The sequence below is a fragment of the Podarcis tiliguerta genome (genome assembly GCF_965153285.1).
Source record: "Podarcis tiliguerta genome assembly, chromosome: 6".
NCBI lineage: Eukaryota > Metazoa > Chordata > Lepidosauria > Squamata > Lacertidae > Podarcis > Podarcis tiliguerta.
In genome coordinates this window covers 45,118,073-45,137,344 of record NC_139539.1, presented here as the reverse complement: position 1 = coordinate 45,137,344, position 19,272 = coordinate 45,118,073, and the positions used below count along the sequence as shown (strand labels likewise).

Genomic DNA, 19,272 nt, shown 5'->3' with positions numbered 1-19,272 from the left:
AGGTTACAGTACAGTAAATGATAGAATAAGTTCAGATCGACACACACAATTATTCACAATCTGACTGCTGATTATTATTTTGGAAATGGTTCTCTGTCAGTCATGTTTACCTGTTCTATCCTTGTTGATCCTACACCAAATGCCTTTAATAGAATAAAATACCAAGTATGAAATGGCTGGCATTTTTGCAAGTTATATTAAAAATGCTACTAATTCTCATGATGTTTCCCTCTAGCTCTCTCCTCTTAAAAAACAAAGCAAAACAGAAAACCTGCCTGATAGCAATGTTTGTTTTCAGCTATTTGGCTGAAATTTTTCATTTGGCCTTGCTGCAAATATATCTGCCAGGTTTTCATAATCCACATTTTATAATGTAGTAAACTTAGAAGATTCAGACTCCTTGGGATAGGTATTTGAGTTTTGAATCAGTGTGATCCTAGCTTCCAACTGTGCTTTGGGCATTTTCCATTTTGGCCCGTATAAGAAATTAATTATCCCTGATTGTCAGACTTTGATAGCACTCAAAAGAAAGCTGTCTAATTCGTGTTATTTTCTGCAGATTGAGGCTGCAATTTGAAGCAAATCCCATTGAGAACAGAGTGGCTTCTGTGTAAACATAATGAGGGTCCGGCTGATAGACATGCATCTTAGTATGAACAGAAGCTCATGCTTCTTTTGTTGTGAGTTTAGCTTTGTCATTCTTGTAGCTCCCTGTGTGCAGTAGGTCATTAGTTGGAAATTGTCTGCGACTCCCAGCAGGAAATACTGTGTGGTGGTTTTAGAGAGCTTTCATACTGTTGACATTGGCTATATTGCTGACATCAGGCAGCCAGAGGAAGGCTGGCTATTGTTAGTCTTGAAGTTCTTGTACTGATTTTATGTTAGGTAGTACTGTTTCTAAATGAAATCACATAGTTAAAACTTAATTAGTGGCTACTGCATTTATTGTGTAGTCGTATAAAGACCAAGTACTGTACTGTGAACTGGTAAATGAAATGAGAATACTCCAAGTAAGTTAAATCTATAGAAAGAGATGGATAAATTAGTTAGCTATCTCCACAGTATTTATGTGTAACATTTATATGGCTCACAAATAACTTAGAACTCAACAGTAATAGAACTTAATTATGAAGACAAAGTCCTAAGCAGGTATTCTAGTTCTAACCAAGGTTTCTTGTAAGCAACTCCCATTTGTTTCAGTGAAGTCTTCAGGTAAGTATAAGTAAATAATACTGAACTCACTGGGAGTTACTTCGGAGTAAATATAGTAGATGTTATTAGATTTCTTATCAACCCTTTACCATAAAGTTCCAAGATAGGTAAAAGATTGTGCTGCAAACAGATTTCAGAATTCTTTAGTCCTAGCACATGCCTAAGTATAATGAAGACAGGAATGCATTGATGTGGATACTGGCAGCACAACACAGTGCATGTTTACTTGGAAGTAAGTTCCACTGCCTTAAGGGGGATTTACTCCTAGGTGAGTGTGCATAGTTCTGAGACTGTAATATTTTGCACTCATAAGAACAAGCCTTAATTATTTTGTTGGGACTTACTTGGAGTAAAAATGCACAGGATCAAAGGAAGGTGTCAGTGACTTAGATGGTGGCACTCTTTGTGATACTGAATGTTTCCTGGTGTTCTGACTCAAACGCCTGCTTTCTTTCTTTCTTTCTTTCTTTCTTTCTTTCTTTCTTTTGATCCTCAGATAATGTACATAAAGGGGGACCTTTTTACGTGTCCTGAAACAGACTCCCTTGCTCACTGCATCAGTGAGGATTGTCACATGAGTGCTGGCATAGCTGCCATTTTCAAGAAAAAGTTTGGTGGTGTTCAAGAGCTCTTGAACCAGAGTAAGTAGTAAAGGAAAAATAATGCTTAATGTATAAAAAATAGAACCTAGGTTCCTAATACAGTCGTACCTTGGAAGTTGAATGGAATCTATTCTGGAAGTCCGTCCAATCTCCAAAATATTCGGAAACCAAAGCGCAGCTTCTGATTGGCTGCGGGAAGCTAAATCAAATGATATATTGCCTACTTTTTATGCCCTTTATGAATAAATGTGTTGAGGTGTGTGTTTTGTTTGTATGTATATGTATGCAAGCACACATTGGGGAGTAGGGGGTCAAACTGGGTCTTTGACCCAAGTGACAAAACACCTAGTTTTGGCTCTGTTAAAGATTTTCTAATTTGTTTTAGAAAAGAAGACTGGAGATGTGGCTGTTCTGCAGAGAGACAATCGATATGTGTACTATCTGGTAAGAGCCAGAGGACATGATAAAGGTTTGGGTACATGAACTGATTTTAGCAGGGAGATAAATATCTGTCTGTAGTAGTATTTCTGCTTCTTCATTTGTGAGTGAAAGATAAAACACCCTTATCTTAATGACCTAATCTTGCTGCAATGCAACTTCAGCAACTGCTTTCACTTACATAGGCCTTTCATTAAGAGTTCAAGTGCAAACTGTTGCAGAAATTGAAGTTGCTGTTTGAGTGGTGTGTTATTTAGTAAATTTCAGAGTAGTCTGTACCATCCAGTATTCAGATGATCACAGACAATACATTTGCTTGAAATCTTACTTGAAAACACACAGTGATTCAAGAACTGGATGTATTCACATTTGTGTTATATCTGTCTGGAGCTAAGTTGGCAACTGTGTTAAATGCAATTTAGCATGATAGATTTCTTCCCTTTAAAAATATCTCTTTATATATTTACATAGACAATTAGCTATCTTCTCTTTTTGCTGTTATACTATGCTTCATTAAGAGGTTCCCAGCGGTGTGAAATTTGTTTGTTTATTCAGTTGAATCATATTCTCCAAAAACACTCAGGAGCTGAAATATTTGCTTCCTTGTTTGTAAATTGCATTTGTAATACAAAGTATGGCTGGATTATTCTGTCACATTCTTTCAAAAAAAGCTATTTACAAATAGGTATCAGCAGGAGTAGTAACTTTGCAGGAGCCTTTAAGAATAAATAAAACAAACATAAATCAGAATATTTGCCTGCAGAATCTCAGTGTTTTTAACATCGCAGGGACCAGGTTTTAATGTATGTGTGGCAGCTATAATGCCATTTACACGTCCCACTGACACTGATGCAAATTGCAAGTACTTAGTTTTGAGATTGCAACCTGAAGGCCCAGATTTTAGCAAATTTTAACATGTCTCAGTTTGCTACTCTAAGCAGCCAAATTAATTAATCTAATTAATAGATTCATGTGATCTATGGTTAGTATCAACTGTATTGGCTAAAAGTACCTAATAAATGAATGAGGCAACACAATCCGTTAAGTGTCTATTCAGAATTATATCCCACTGAGATCACTAGTCTCAGGTAATTTTGTACAAGATTTCAGCCTAAGACTGCAATCCTAAATATGCTTACTAGACAGTGGGTCCTATTGAATTCAGTGCAACTTATTCTAAGAAGGCATGTGCCACATGGGATGTAAAGATGCCTAATCAAAAGTATGGCTAATCTGCATTTAACCTTGCACTTGCTTTCAGATTACAAAGAACAAATACTTTCATAAACCTACCTATGGCAATTTACAGAAGAGTCTGGAAGCTATGAAACTCCACTGCATGAATAATGGCGTAACTTGCATTTCTATGCCCAAGTAAGCAAATTTGATACTGGAAAATTACTGCCACATATTTTGGAATGTTCATATGATACATATATCTTATATAGTAAAATTTTATTATTCTTTGGAAAATTTCAAATGCTTTAAAATGTACAGTGGTACCTCGGGTTACAGACACTTCAGGTTACAGACTCCGCTAACCCAGAAATAGTACCTCGGGTTAAGAACTTTGCTTCAGGATGAGAACAGAAATCATGCAGCCGCTGCGCCACGGCAGCGGGAGGCCCCATTAGCTAAAGTGGTACCTCAGGTTAAGAACGGTTTCAGGTTAAGAATGGACCTTCGGAACGAATTAAGTTCTTAACCCGAGGTACCACTGTATTCTATATATATTTACAGATGACATATGTGTGAAAGAAATGACCTTTTCTACTTCGTTTAAGTTTACAGTCTAGAAATTATGGAGGAGAAAATGAATGTATTTGAGGCCAACGTATAACACTGTGTTTTGGAGCAGATTTATGCTTTTTGAGAAAACTCTGCTCTGACCACCTCTCTGAGTTGATAAAAATATTGTGGAAAACAATAGCAATTGTCAGAACCAAAGCCCGGAGTATTATATAGATGATATGCCGAGAAATCTCGACATTAGTAATATTTAGATGATCCAATAATATGTCTGTTTTAGCTTGCTAACTTTCTTGCATTCGAGTACATACTCTGCTGCAGTTTTGAGGGCAACTAGTTATTTTATTTTATTTTTTGTTGCATGTGTAAATGGATGTACATCTTGTTCTGATGTTTCATTCAAATCTTGATTTGGTTATTGTTCAGTGGACTTTGTATTCTCTTTGCATGCCTGTTCCCTCCCTCTCTTTTTAGTTTATGGTGACCTCTAAACTGGGTGTAAGTACTTCCAGTTCAGATTTAGAGACATAATATGGTTTGCAGTAATCATAGTTTGCCTGATATGGATGTTATGGCGTACTATCATTACTGTAAAGCAGGAAGCAAGAGGAAGTCAAAGCATGCAGAAAGAGGAGGAAATGCAGCTGCACATAGCATAGCCCATTCATGATGTCCTGACCATGATTTCTCCATGACCTCAAAACTGGGCACCAGTTCATGACTGACAGATCTGGTGTATTCATTTGGTGATGCTATTTGTATGTGAGACTAGTAATAATTCTAACTGGCTTTGCTTGGGAGCAATTACGAGTATTTTGATTAAACTTTATGATAATTCTACAGAATAGCATTTTTTTGGATATTTCTCAAGGGTGAATTGGCAAGAATGAATGTGTGGGAATACTTGGGCATTCTTTATCTTCCAGGATTGGGTGTGGACTTGACCGCCTGGATTGGAATAAAGTTTCAACAGTGCTTGAAGAAGTATTTGAGGATACAGATGTTAGCATTACAGTTTATTCCCTGTAATTATTAGGGCAGTTGCTCGGTTATACTGTTGTAATCTGTGTTTGTGACTGATTTGGAAGAAGATGATGGTATGATCTCATTTCAGTTTTCTTTACTCTTCCAGACATTTCTCACCATTATTAGTGTCCAAGTATGGACAGTGTTTTGTAGAAATTTACAATTGGATCTTTCAGGGATGTTTATCTAGCCAGCAGATGAGTGTACTTTACTCAGCAGACAAACTTACAAATTAAAAACAAACAGACGTAAAGGCTTTGCATAGATGTGTTTTGGTTAGTGTAGCACTTTCTGCTATACAATCCTGTGTTTCAGAATAATGTGAAAACTGTGGGACCTCAGTGGTTAACTGTTGCAGGTCTTATATGCTCTGTTTAAAGTACTGTTCTGTAATTAGATTTTCCTATTCTGTGTAAATAAAATACCTTTTCCAAGAATGAGTGGACTGTTTAATTTTGAACTAGTGTTGTATCTCTTTGTGCACATACAAGGTCTGATATGTACATCTACTTCAGGGCCGGATTTAGGTTTGATGAGGCCCTAAGTACTGAAGGTAATGGGGCCCTTTATATGTCCAGCTGTTCTTTGTCAACAACAAATTGTTGCTGTTTTTTGTGTTGAATATATACTATATGGTAATTTATGGACCTAATAGGTATCTAAAGCCATTTGCACATAACAAAATATGTATTTTATCAAAGTAATTGTTGAACTGAAATACAATTAAGAAGAAGTTTATCTTATATTTTGAAAATGTACATCCATGGGGGTTTTTTCCTTAAATTTTTTTTGGGGGGCCCAAGAGAGTGGGGCCCTAAGCTATAGTTTGTTTAGCCTATATGTAAATCCAGCACTGATCTACTTCTATTGAAATTATTGGGGTATCCTGCATATGTAAGAGCTCTGTGCATATTGGCATACATGTGGAATTCTGGATCAGTTCCATTTAGTCCATTTGTTTCATAAACCAGGTATTGCTGAGCAGCAAAGGAACATATCAATATTAAATAATATGATTAAGCAACTATTAAAAAATACCTCTTCTATATTTGACATGGGATTTTTCTCAGTCTTGCCCAAAACTCTACTTCTGCAGCTCTTGTTCTTGCCATACATGGTCAGAGCTTTCAAGGTTGCTTCTTGCAGAAAAATAAAAGCTCCTATAGTATATATTAAAATAAATGTTGTTTCCCTTAGATCTGTATGTGCAATAAATATAAGAAGATAGGTATTATCCAATTAGCATATTTCATTAAATTAATTGAATAGTGTGTCCCTGAAAGGATATATGTACCAGAAGACAGAAATTGTGCAAAAATAAAGAAACGCTCTGGGAGCAAATTTTTCATTTCCCCATATGTTTAATGTGGAGAATCTGTCACTACTGTGGTCCTTTTGTTGAAATCATCAATATCCCTTTTATGTGATCTTCACATATTTGTATCACAGAGCATTTTGCAGTACAGTGATCTTGGAAGGGAATTTGTAAATCTTTATTAATTGCTTTATTAACTAAGAGATCTATGCCAGTGGTTCCCGAACTATTTTTCTCATGGACCACATGAAAATCTCAAAGGGTCTTGGTGAACCACTTAATATTTTTTTTGCCTGTTGTAGCACACTGTGCTAGATGCAGTATGCATTTTAAACGTATTTTTACAGACACATCATGGGCCATCTGAATGAAGTTTGCAGACACTGGTTCCACAGTTTGAGAACCCCTGGTTTATGCTATTACACATTTCTCATCATATTGCAATACATTATGTGATCTAGAGAACCCCTTTAGGCAGATGCAAAGGTTTATGTAGGTCTACCAGAATTTTGGCACCCCTCCTATGAGCTGTTCCTTGCTTTGCTTCAGAGGTACATCAGATGTTTCCCCAAACTGGAGCTGGTATGGAAGAATGGCCATGCTGAAAAGAAGGATTCAAGCTGCCACGTGTTTCTGGATTGGGACCATTGTTTTTTACCTTTGGGGCGGCAATCCTATGCCACTTTACTTGAAAGTAAATTCCATTGAATGTAATGGGATTTCCTGCTGGGTAGACATGTAAGGAAGCCGACTGTTCAAACAAGTGAATTTGCAGAGTGTATAGCAAGATTTGGGCATAATTCTAAGTGAATTCTAAGTGAATTGTCAGATAGCAAGTGGCTGAATAGCAGGACTTACGTATACTTATTTTATGCTCTCTTAAAGAAGATCTGAAATGATAAAAGAGTACCACATTTGCTAAACTTATTTAATTTGCATTATTGTTTTGGTAAGGAGCTCTTTGGTGTGGTTTGACTTCTTTGCTTAAAGTTTTCAGTGATGAAAAGCTTTGCACTGCAGATTGTTAACTTCATTCCATAGCATAATGCTTTTTCCTCCCATGTGAGCAGCAGCACTGCAGGTTTATGTATTTCAAACAACCAAATGCCTACATGCAGCATAATAAATGTATTTTTAGTCAGCAAGGCGACATGTCAACCAGAGACTTGTGGTGTTGTTTTTCTTTTTCAAAGCAGCTCTGGAGGACTGAAGGGGGAGTCCCAGATGTCAAAGTATATCATGTTTGACTCTCCATAGGGTTGGCAATACTTCACACACGCTGGCCCTGGGGAGAGAAAGGGAGACTTGAGTTGCTTTCCTCAAATGTACGGGGCTTTATTGCTCAAAATAACCAATGCCTCACCAGTTTGTTCCTCTTGCATAATGGACAAAATGATATAAAATAGCTCTCCTTTAGCTTGGGGTGGGGTGTTTGCCGGATGTTTTTCTTCACCCCTTGCCAAGTTCCTAGCATAAATTCCATGTGGCACATCTTGCGTTTTAGAATAAGGCTTTGTCTTAGAATGGGGTGCCTAAGATTCCTGTTGACATTTGATATGGAAGCTGGTATAGGACTTTGATTGTATACTGATGAGGTTCCAGATGAGGTTTGCTGTAATGTCATGTGCCTGCTTTATTAGCATTTGTTTTCCATAATATTTTAATCTGTTTTCTTCAATGCCTGTTTTAAATAGATGGGATTCAAAGCAATGAATCTGAACTGCAGAAAAAAATAATGTCTTTTGAAGTATGCCTCTAGAACTTGTTTGTTGTATATTGTGATGTATAATATAATAAGATTACCTGTTCCGACAGAGCAGCAGATACAGCCCAGGGGATGGGGCCATAGCTTAATGGTAGAGCACATGTTTTGCATGCAGCAGGTCCCAGGGCTCCTCTTGAAAACCTATTTATTGAGCATTCATTCTGATTTGATGGCACAAAGCTAACATGGAGCTTAGGCTATGTTTGTTCTCTTTTGAACATTAGTTCTGCTTTGCTTCTGGGGTGGTTATACAACAGTGAGAATTCATCCTGAACTGCTTATAGGTGTTTATATATCTTCCCGTTTCTCATTCATTCATCCAAGATTTTTCAGTGCATTTACAACTGCAAAAAGTCTTTTTTATGTGGAATTGTCACATTTGGGTGACACAGTGTATTAATCCACTTTAATTGCAGAAGCCTAAATTTTAAGTATGTGCTTGAATCCCTTCTGCAAAATAGTGATGGTCTGGAGGCATGGCCAGTTATAATCCCTGGCATCCCTAGGTAGAGCTGGGAAAGGCTCTTACTTGAAATCTTGGAGAGCCACTGCAAGTCATTGTAGGCCAAGGTCCTCTGGCCCACCATATGTTGTTAGATTCCAGTTCCCATAATCTCTGGCTGTTGGCTATGCTGGCTGGTGTAGTTGGGATTGCAACAACATCTGAAGAGTCACAGGTTGAGATGGTTTGAAGCCAACTTTCTGTTCAGATGCTACACTCAGGGCACCTGCCAAAACTTCTGCCATGTGGCAGGGCAGTTGGTCTTCCACATATGCACAGGAGCTGTGTAGGGTATCTGCCATACAGAAATAGTTTTGATAGGCATCTAGACCTCTCATGTAGCTTATGAAATAGACTTCATGGCTCTTCTGAAATGGGGAAAATTAAAAAAATGTCTCCAGCTCTTTGCATTATCTTATTAACATTGGATAGAACAAAATGTATTTTTTTCATGAGTTAGATGGTCTGGGAAACTACTCTAAAAAGGAGAAAGCTTTCTGAAATTAGTTTTCAGAATTCATTACGGTACTGTACTTACTTGAACCTCAGTGCAAAACTTCAGCAAGCTTTTCTTCATAATATAGGAAGTTCTCTTGAATGTCCTCCCAGGGTGTAAATGCCTTGGGTTCCTCACCTTCCTCCTGCTCTACAAAATTCTTCCATACATACTCAAAGTCTTGAGGCTTCATGATTCTCATTTTACAGCCAGCTGCCTTCAATTTCTTCAGAGCAGCTTGGATGTCAGGCTCTTCCCACATGAAGAGACGGCCCACTGCAATGGAGAGCTTCAGGTTCTTGTTCTTCTTCAGTGCCTTAGTTATCTGCTCAGCGCAGCCGACACAGGGGCTAGAAGAGACATACCAGGTAACATTGTAGCGTAGGCCAGATTCACACGTAGGCAAGATGGTATTGAAGAAGGCATCTTCTGCATGGGCTGCTGCATGTTCATCCTCCAGATAGCCCCGTAAGGTTTTTGACTCCTTGCCTTGAATCTCTATGATGTAGCACAGGAAGGTCTTGTTCCGGCCTGAACTGTATTCTACATTCTTGAACTGGAACTTGAAAAAGAAGGCTGGAAGCCGTTCCCTGTATAAAAGAGTGAAAGAAAGCCTCAGTGTTACACACCTAATAACACACAACCTCCTTCATCCATAAATTTCAGTTATTGGTGGTGTTAAGGTAAGTTTGTAACCATGCTATTCCCTTTAAGGCCTGAGACATAGAAGAATTGGGCAATGACTAAATTTCCTGAAGATACAGTATTTAATTCCATGTTCAAGTAATTTGAAGGTTTATGGTAGAAGTTGGTGAAAAAGCTTTGGTATAACCACAAGGGAGTTGCTATTGGAATTGGGGAAAAGTTGGAGGAAATAAGTCGTCAGATGTTTCCAGCTTAGAGGGCAGGTTGTGTTTGCATCAGCTGTTTTTCAAGTAATCTGTTGCTGATATACACAAGCTAATTTTCCCTTTTGTGGTTTTAAAATGATTTGAAAGTAAGTATCTACAAACTATTAGTGAGCTATTCACTTGCCTGCTCCATTTTTCTATATTCATTTAAATCTACTGGTTATTAAGATTTTTCGCTTCTTCCTTTACTTTTCTAGCTCCTTTCTTGTATCCAAGATGCCTCATCTTGAATTACTCTTGGTGTAATGCACACAAGTTAGCACTTAATCCCAGTACATATTTTCGTCTCTCCCTCCACCCCATAGTGAGATTTGTACCTCTAAGAAAGAACCTTCTCTGACCTTTTTCTGCAGCAAGCTTAAGTTCAGACTCTGATTGACTCATAGATGGGTCAAGATTTGGAATCTTCCATGATAGTTGCCTTGCAGAAGCTAGTTATTCTGTTGTGTGGGATTCAGCTAGCAAGTCCCGCTAGCGGAAGCCAGCACGGGCTCCTGCTAGCACAACAGGGCTTCCTCCCCAATCTCCTCCTTCATTCCCCCTTTGAGTGTGTGAGAGAACCTCCTGAACAGCACATGGGAAGCGGAGAGGAGGATGTTCTGTCTGGCAAGCTGGAAAGCTTGCACTGACAGAACTATTGCCATAGCACTACATTGAATTTCTCCCACTGAAGTAGGAGAAGCATATCAAACCAGCTCTATGTATGTCCATTCTTCTGTGTGGGGCTTCAACATTTCACTTTGCTCTTTTAACAGAGTATTAAGTTATATGATCTAAGTAAGTGCATCCATTTATCTCTCTCAAAGTCCCATCTTGTAAAACTGGGCTTTGCTCCACTGTATTTCCTGCCAGGTGAATTCATCTTCATATTTCTGTCTATGTACCAGATGTAAGAGGCTCTTGGCCTTCAGAGGGTCAAAATGTAAATCAATCAATTTCTCTTTAAGGTGCCATTGTTTGGTTTGTTAGTTTACCACAGGAAAGACAGTACAGCATCTTTTATGGAATTGCTCAGGTTCACTGGCTTCAAAGCACAGATAATTTAACATGCAAAATGAATGGCAATTTTTTAGGTAGCATTAGGGTATACTAGGGGTTGCAGGCTGATATGGTGGGCTTCAACTCCTATCATCTCTGACCACTACTCAAGGTGGCTGGAAGTGATTAAAGTTGTAGTCCACAATATTTGGAGAGTGCTAGATTGGCTACCACCTAGACTTTCTTGGATTTTAAGTGCCCGGTACACCCATGAAAACTGTTTGCTCATTGTGGATGCCAAAATAGCTGCACTGCTGGATGTAGTGCTTATCTCTATAGTGTCTGCTATGTTCTGCCTAATTGCACATAAGTGCAGAGTGCATATTCCAGTGTGTGTGGATTCTAAACTCGGTGCTGGAAAATATCTTGCCTCAAGGCTTTGAAGCCTCTGTCCTTAGCAATCAAAAATTGTAGCAGATTGCTCGTGCCCCCTGCAGCTCTGAAACGCTTAGTTATTCATCACTGAAAGGGCAAGGGGAAAAGAAACCACACGTCCCATAAATCAGCACATACGCGCACGTCTGTGACATAGTTGCCTTTCAAGCTATCTTGTGTGCTGTTCAACTTGCCCCTAACAATAGCTGTTCTCTTCTAACCTAATAGTGATTCAGAATGCTCAAGGGACTTCTACAACACATTAAAATTCATAGTTCATTGCAGTTCTGAGGCTAGAAGGGACATAATAGCTGGCTGGCTGACTTACTCCCCCAATTTGCTATGTGAGGTTAATTATTTCTTTCTTTATTGCACATTTCTGTTCATTTAAAGAGGACTGAGCATATTATATATGTGAGTGTTGGGAAATACATATATCCACGTTTTACCAGTGAAGAAAATGAGCTATATAAATCTTACTGCATTGGATGACTCCTTGAAACTAGAAACTAGACATTTGGATATTTAAAGCTCTGTTGTAAACGTAGTTAAATCCTCTCTGTGTTACCTTGTCCCCTTACAGGAGTACTTTTTAAGTTATTCCCATGCAAGGAATACTTTTGGAAAACATTGGAATTGAAATTCCAAGTTGATTTATGAGGTAGTGCTGGTGAATTTATTGTCCTTAAGATATCTCCTTAAAAAAAATATCTCATTGATTTGCAGTTCTAATATTCAAATGCTGTGTATTCCTTCTACAAGATGAGTCTGGAAGCACTCTCTTAGATTATGGTGATGTGCAGCAACCCACTGTAATAGGCCCTATTATTTTGTTTATATAATTTTCTAGCTTAACTCCATTTGTGAAATTGTCTGAGAAACTAGTAATATAAGAGCCAGTATGATGTAAGAGTGTCAGATTATGACTTGGGGAGATCTAGGTTCAAATCACTATTCAGCTGTGAAGCGCACAATTTCTTAGCTTAACCTATTTCACAGGCTTGTTGTAAGGACAAAGCTCTGTGTGTATGGAACTGATTGAACACTATGAAGAGCCAAACAACGTGCTGCTTGCTGTCTTGAGGGACTTTGGAGCCACAGTATCGGGTATCCTCATGATCATGACAGCAGTCTGCCACTGCCAAAGAGAAGAGAGCAGGATTTGCACTTTGTGTTATTCCATCCTTTGGGCTGAAGCTATTTGTCTGATGGTTTAATTTCCATTGCAGAAGGATGCAGTGCAAATTAATGTATCTGTAGGAGTCTCATGAAATGTACATGGCAGCTTTAGGAAGAGTTAGAACACTATAGAAAGGGATAGGAGGATATTCTTAATTATAAAGATTGGTCAGATTCTCAGTGCAGGTTCCACAGCTGCTGCACCTGTTGGGGACAGCATCAAAAAAACTTGGCAAGACACTGTGAAGCTTTTCTAATCTACAAATGGCAATTGAAATGCTTGAACTGCCATGGGATAATTAGGCAGAAATGCTGGTATGTTTGGTGTTTTTAATCCCCTCATTAGCTAGATGACTGGCTTCATCAGACTGAAGCTTATAAATAAATAGGAAATTTGATCTGAGATTTCTCTTTGCAGCTGCAGGGGTTATGTTGTCTTAGAGCGCAAGATATTTAAAGAATAAAAATTCTAGGAAAATGCCCTGCTTGTTTGGCTGCAGATATTCAAAGCTTTGATGAGACCACTGGATTCATAGTGTATCCTCTTATATTTGGTGCATGAAGACTAAGCATGTGCTTGGGTACTATCAAAGAAGGGGCAAAAAAACAGATTTTTTTAAAATAAAGAATTTGACATTTGACATTTTTTTTAAAAAAAAGGTAGACATCATGGGGAAAATCAGGCATTTATTAGACTTTCTTGCATCCACTCCACATTCTTCCCCCATTTTTCTGTTTTATTTTTTATTCCTTATCACCACCTAAACCAGGGGGCATAACAAAGATCAAAATAATGCAAGGAAATAAGATCCCATCATATGTTGCAATAAATCTATGTTTTATTTTTGATGTTTTTGGAGTTCTGTACTTGATTACCGTATTTTTCGCTCTATAAGACGCACCAGACCACAAGACGCACCTAGTTTTTGGAGGAGGAAAACAAGAAAAAAAATATTCTGAATCTCAGAAGCCAGAACAGCAAGAGGGATCGCTGCGCAGTGAAAACAGCAATCCCTCTTGCTGTTCTGGCTTCTGGGATAGCTGCACAGCCTGCATTCACCCCATAAGACGCACACACATTTCTCCTTACTTTTTAGGAGGGGAAAAGTGAGTCTTATAGAGCAAAAAATACGGTATATTTTTTCCTTACAGACACACACATGTGGGTGGGGGGATATGGTTTAGTATTCTTGTGTTGAATACATATGGAGGCACTAATTTTTTCAGTGCATAGGGTCTCTAACAGTTTTAATCCAGCCCTGCTTGTATTGCCTTACCTTACCCATGGAAAGCAGTTAATTGAACTTAGAACTGGTTTCAAATTTCAGCTCACTATGAACTCCTTTGATCTTAGGCAAATAATACTTTTTTACCTTCTGCTTCTCATTTGACAGAGATGAGAAGAACTTTGGAGGTACCAATTGCAGTTCATATGAATATGTCACCGGTGTATATTTTCTCGGCAAGCCTGTTTTGTTTCAAACCTATATTTAGTTCATTTTCTTAAAAAAAGTTGAAATTGAGCCTACTAAAGCCTAAAAATCAGCAACAAGAAATTCTTTGGAAAGAATGCTTAAATATTGTAATACTAAGTGGCAGTATCGCTATCTGAGCCTGTGAACACGGATGTCTCTCTGAAAGACTGGGCATGCTACAAGATAGTAGTTTAAATTATACTGGCAGAATGCCTCACCTCATGCAAAGGTATGATTCCACCTAGCAAAAGCATTACAATAAGTTACAAACAATGAGCATCTTCAGAACAGAATATGAAGGTTTTAGTATTCGGCTTTATAGCTTTGGATACACGACCTTGCTCCAGTGAACTTCTATTGCTAGTGTTTGAAGTTGTGTATATACACATGTGATGTTGGCACAATCCACATCCAACCTGTAGCTTCCTGAGGAATGCTGCTGTTTGATGTCTTCATTCAAACCAGCTTCCATCTGTCCAATTTGGAAATGTAAGCCACATTCCCTTGGTTAAACTGAAATCTTTACATTTTAGACAGCCATTATGCATGTGCCAATGACAGCACACGAGCAGCTTCATGAATAGGAGTTCCGGGGTTGGGTGGGTTGCAGGCATGGGGAAGCCAAGCAGGCAGTGGGCACCAGGTGAAGACATCCCTGCCCATATCTGGTATGTACATCAATGAGCAAGTGCAACTTGAAACACAGCAGGGCAAAGCAGCCTTGCTACATTTTAAGCTGCTAATGTGTAAATTGCCAGAGTTCCTCGTTATTTAGTTAAGACCTACTACCTGATCCTTTTAATTGAAGATGCCAGGAATTGAAGCTAAGACATTATGGATGCAAATGCCCTCTAGACTGCCACTGAATTACACACTATCCCTTCTCTGCACTGGAGTGGGATTACTGTGCAGATCTGTTAAAACATCTTTGGTTTGGACTAGATGGAATTGTTGGTGTTCATTCTTACAAAACTGAGGTTATAGCTAGAGCTGAAATAGTGTATCCTGGTTTTTGTAGTACAGCAGCAGTAGTAGTAACAACAATAATAATGTCCATCTCAACAGCATTATTATTTTTAATAATCCAGTATTTGCACACAGCTATAGTGCTGTGGTGCAGTGTCATACTAGGAGTGTCAAGATCCAGATCTAAATCCCCACTTTGCCATGAAGCTTACTGTGTGTGAGCCTGAGCTAGTCATTGTAAACCTAACCTACCTCATGAAATTGATGTGAAGATAAAATGAGTAGTCATGTACAGCGCCTTGAGCTCCTTTGAAGAAAGACTGTGTATAAATGTCAGAAATACAATAACACTGCCCGTTCCCAACTCCCCAGAGGTCCATGGTTCAATTGCCATTTTAGTAAAGCTATCAGAACTATTTGCTTTGTGTCACAATCAACTGATAAACAATTGGAATAATAGAATTGTAGATTTGGAAGGAATCCTGAGGATCATCTAGTCCAAACTCCTGCAATGCAGGGGTGTGCAGCTGTCCCATACGGGGATCAAACCTGCAACCTTGGCGGTATCAGCACCAAGCTCTAACCAGCTGAGCTACCCAGGCTGAGAGACATGAGACACATATGGTAGCATGAAGCTGCTGTTGTTATTGATAAGTAAATTTATATACCACTTAATGCCAAATAGGCTTCTAAGTAGTTTGTATAAAAATCAGTTGTTCAAGTATTAAAATATGTATAAGCATTCAAAATTAAAATACACAATAAAACGATATAATTGAAACATTAAAATAAAAACATCCATAACTGAAATGCGCAATGAAACAATTCCATCTGGTCGGAAGATCAAAGACATGCCTCTGTAAACAGTTGTGTCTTTAATATATGCACCATGATCCTTTATGGCACAATCCAGTGCATGTCTGCTCAGAAGTTAGCTCCAATGGGACTGCCAGGTAACAGTGTAAAGTAGGATTACAGCCTTGGCCACCTAATCCCAAATAATTCAGCAATTAGTGGTGTCAAAAGTTTATATTTACAGTTTCTCTTGCTGCTATTTCTGGTAGAGACCAAGGAATGAATAACATTTAGTCCTTAAACCATAGCTCCACCCAGAAGTGGCTTAACTCCATATAATAGAATGAGATGGTAATACTCATCAAAAGAGCATAAGTGTATGAAACTTGCAACCAGGAGCCATCTAGACTCTGGATGGTAACAAAGCATTGTCTTGGGGATTAGCACCTTGCCCTATTCATCTGCATTTAGTTGGGTGGGCCTCATTCTTTTCCTCTGCAACACCAGTACAGAGCATAGCGTAAAACAGTGTTTCAAACTCAAATTGCTAGCTAAGCTGCTATTCCTGCAAATTCAGATCCTTGTTTTACAGTTTATGACCACTTTTGATTTGTTTTGGGAACTGACTATCATGGCATAGAGATCATGGTAAGAGGATAAAGGTGTATAATATTGATGAATTCCTCACTACATATTGTAGTTGAAGTCGTAAGTATCACACTTATATGGTACTGTGATAAATATTATTAATGCTTAAAGACAGTGGCTCAAAAGGTTTTTCTAGATGAATCAATCTCTATGTTTAAAGATTTTCTGATTGCATTATATGCCTACTGTATTGTTTAAAAACCCGTTAGATCTCTCAGATGACTTAGCGTTCACCTCTGCTATTGGTCTTTTTAAACAATTTGATTTTATCTGCCTAGATACGAGCCAAAAATTGCAGCTATAACTCTCCGTTTCAGAGTTGGAATAGATGCAAAGTCCCTCTAGTCCTACTCAGAAAGTTTCCTCTTTTTTCATTTTAATGAGGCTGCATATGTGGAAAAGGTTAACCAAATGCATGACATTCTTGCTGGCTTGTGGGAGGGCACACAGCCAGCAACCTCTTGCAATATGATTAAGCCCACAGGTGAGCATTTCCCCCACTGAGGGACAATAACAGTTTCAGTGCCATAAATGATAATCATAAAATAAATACTTGCTGTGAGTTCATCCTGCTTGAATAACATTTAAATCTCTGTATTGCACCACAAAGCTTAGAAATAATATGGGTCGTCGTTCAGAGCAGTAAAACCTTGAACCTGAGGCAGACCCTTTTTTAAAAAAAACAAAACCCTGCAAACATTGCGGCGGCCAACTTCTGCAAAAATATTTTTGTCTTCTGTGTTTTTTTCTGCCGTTGAGTATGGGATAAAACAGACCTCTTACCCTGTTACGATTTCGAAGGGTGGCAGTTCCTCCAGCTCCTGTGGCTTTTCGGCCTCCTCTGCATTCTCTGCGTTTTCTGCGTTCTCTGCATTTTCAGCCTTTTCACCATTCTGGGAGGCTTGCGGCTGCTCCTGCTTCTCAGCCATCCTGTTGCAGTGGATGTCCAAAGGCTACAGCGGGGCCAAGAGCTGTGCTTAGGCTTCAGATGCAGAAATGTGACAGGAGGTGGTGGTGGGGAGAGCTGGAAGTTCCAGCCCCAGACACAGTTGTCAGGAGCTATATATGGAATGGCAGCAACGACAGGGTTGGGTGCAGGCTAGGATGACTCCAGCACTCTCGGATGTCACCTCTTCACTTTCACTCTGGCTGTGGCCTCTCCCTTGCCTCCCTTTTATATTTTAAGTATGAAGTGACGAGTTCAGTGTGGGCGGATGATGGATGGAAAATCCTGAATGCAGAAGTAACCTATTTATCCACAGCCATGACGGAAAACTGGCTTCAAGCAAGGCTGGTCACTGACCAGTGTCCCTGGACAGTACGCCCTCCTCCTGCCCTTGAGTGCCCACCTTTCCAGACTAGACAGGAGGAGGAAGGCACAATGCCGTTGTTAGCTTTTTTTAAAAAATGGACTGGTTGTTGAGCCAAAGATCGATGGGGCCTTTTGTTGAAACCTTTACATACATATGAAAATTGTATCTCTTAAAATGCCTGTTTTCATAGGGCAGGGATGTGGCCTTCCATACGTTATTGGACTGCAACTCCCATTAGCCCAAGGCAGCATGGCCAGTAGTGAGGAATGAAGGGAGACGTGACCCTACAGATGCTGTTAAAGTTAGCTACCTCTGCCCTAGGGAATATACTGAAAAACAGACTGAAAGTTGTTTGGAATCAGCACCACATACCAAAAGTATGTTGGGGGAGATGTTCTGCTAGCGCAAAATAATCTGAATGATTGAAGTTGTTCTCAAACCTGAGAGTAAACCCATTGTACAGGGTCTGCCTTTTGTTGAGGATCTATGAAGTTTCCAATACACTGGAATATGATAGCATTAGTTAATAAGGAATATATAGGAGAAGTATTATGTCTTTTAGGTGGCTGCTTTTTCTTCTCCGCAGTCAGTCTATCTGGAGATGTTTTGCTCAGGTGGAATTGCAGTGAGGGGACTAGGACCAATACTGCCGTGGTGCAATTTGATATTTAAAAAATGAATGTAGATTGGGGCAAAGGGAAATGATACTGATGATGATGAGTTGAGAATAGGAGCCTGCTTGAGGCAGGGAATACACAGCTGGTTTTGAACAAGTATAAAAATGGCTAATTTTTTTGAACCCAGTGGTTTTGGGTCCAGATCAGGAATAAGTGATGTGAAATGTGCAGATTTTGCCTATTGGAGCTCAGTAAGCTGTACATGCATTCTGAAAAAATATATAGCTTGCCTACAAGCTAGTTTGACCTGCAAAAGTTTGGGATGTCTGCATTGCTCTGCACTGAGCTATCCAAAACTTCCTGAGGATGGAGATTGCCTTGAATACCTTTCATGTAGAATTTAGACTATAAAGATTGAAAAATTCCAACATACATTTTTATAATAACACATGCAAGACAATATTTGAAATAAGTTCATGCTGGATTTTATTTAACAGTTAACTATACGTTTCGCTCTCTTACATTTTTATTTCTCCCTACCCCCCGGTATGTTTCGTTGGGAACCACACAGCAGCTCCCCAGTGTCCAAAACCCTTTTCAACTCTCCAGTGTTTGACAAATGTCCTTCAACAAATCAAGTTTTCCTGCACAGTATAAGTATTTGAGAATATGTATTCCTCACATTCACACTTCACAATTTATGAACATAGTATGAAAAGTGGAATTATCAACAGGGAGCAGCTTTGCACTAGCAGAAAGCATTTCTGCTCTTGCAAGGCTATGCATTCTGTTTTCACTGACCTGTCCCTATCTACTGCAGCCACTTCTCTCCCTGCTCCAAGCTGCTCCT

General features: G+C 39.0%; 2 protein-coding genes across 11 annotated transcripts in view; one reads left to right on the top strand and one right to left on the bottom strand.

The window, feature by feature from the left end:
- OARD1 (O-acyl-ADP-ribose deacylase 1) overlaps positions 1–19,272 on the top strand; it is a gene marked incomplete at its 5' end in the record, with an annotated part of 34,776 nt that overhangs the window by 1,372 nt on the left and 14,132 nt on the right. For 7 of the 10 annotated variants that reach the window (XM_083445970.1, XM_083445976.1, XM_083445975.1 and 4 more), the window contains 4 exons: positions 1,709–1,853; positions 2,200–2,258; positions 3,514–3,626; positions 4,928–5,464. In XM_083445970.1, coding sequence (XP_083302096.1) covers positions 1,709–1,853; positions 2,200–2,258; positions 3,514–3,626; positions 4,928–5,030 — 420 coding nt within the window. In that variant the 3' untranslated portion in view covers positions 5,031–5,464. Of the gene's footprint in view, positions 1–559; positions 681–1,708; positions 1,854–2,199; positions 2,259–3,513; positions 3,627–4,927; positions 5,465–19,272 lie in introns of those variants that run through there. The other 3 variants (XM_083445977.1, XM_083445978.1, XM_083445973.1) reach the window with 2 other exon arrangements.
- Positions 6,369–17,650, bottom strand: APOBEC2 (apolipoprotein B mRNA editing enzyme catalytic subunit 2). The gene is made up of 3 exons (XM_083445923.1): positions 17,276–17,650; positions 9,148–9,695; positions 6,369–7,627 (listed from the first exon to the last, which is right to left on the bottom strand). Exons 1-2 carry the CDS (start codon positions 17,419–17,421, stop codon positions 9,155–9,157), a joined length of 687 nt encoding a protein of 228 aa, XP_083302049.1. The 5' UTR covers positions 17,422–17,650; the 3' UTR covers positions 6,369–7,627; positions 9,148–9,154.

Bases quoted from the DNA above. Each gene is read 5' to 3' on its own strand.
- APOBEC2 (XM_083445923.1), bottom strand. From the start codon at position 17,421: ATGGCTGAGAAGCAGGAGCAGCCGCAAGCCTCCCAGAATGGTGAAAAG. The intron at 9,696-17,275 runs GTAAGAGGTCTG...TCTTTTATACAG, and splicing joins CCCTTCGAAATCGTAACAGG to GGAACGGCTTCCAGCCTTCT.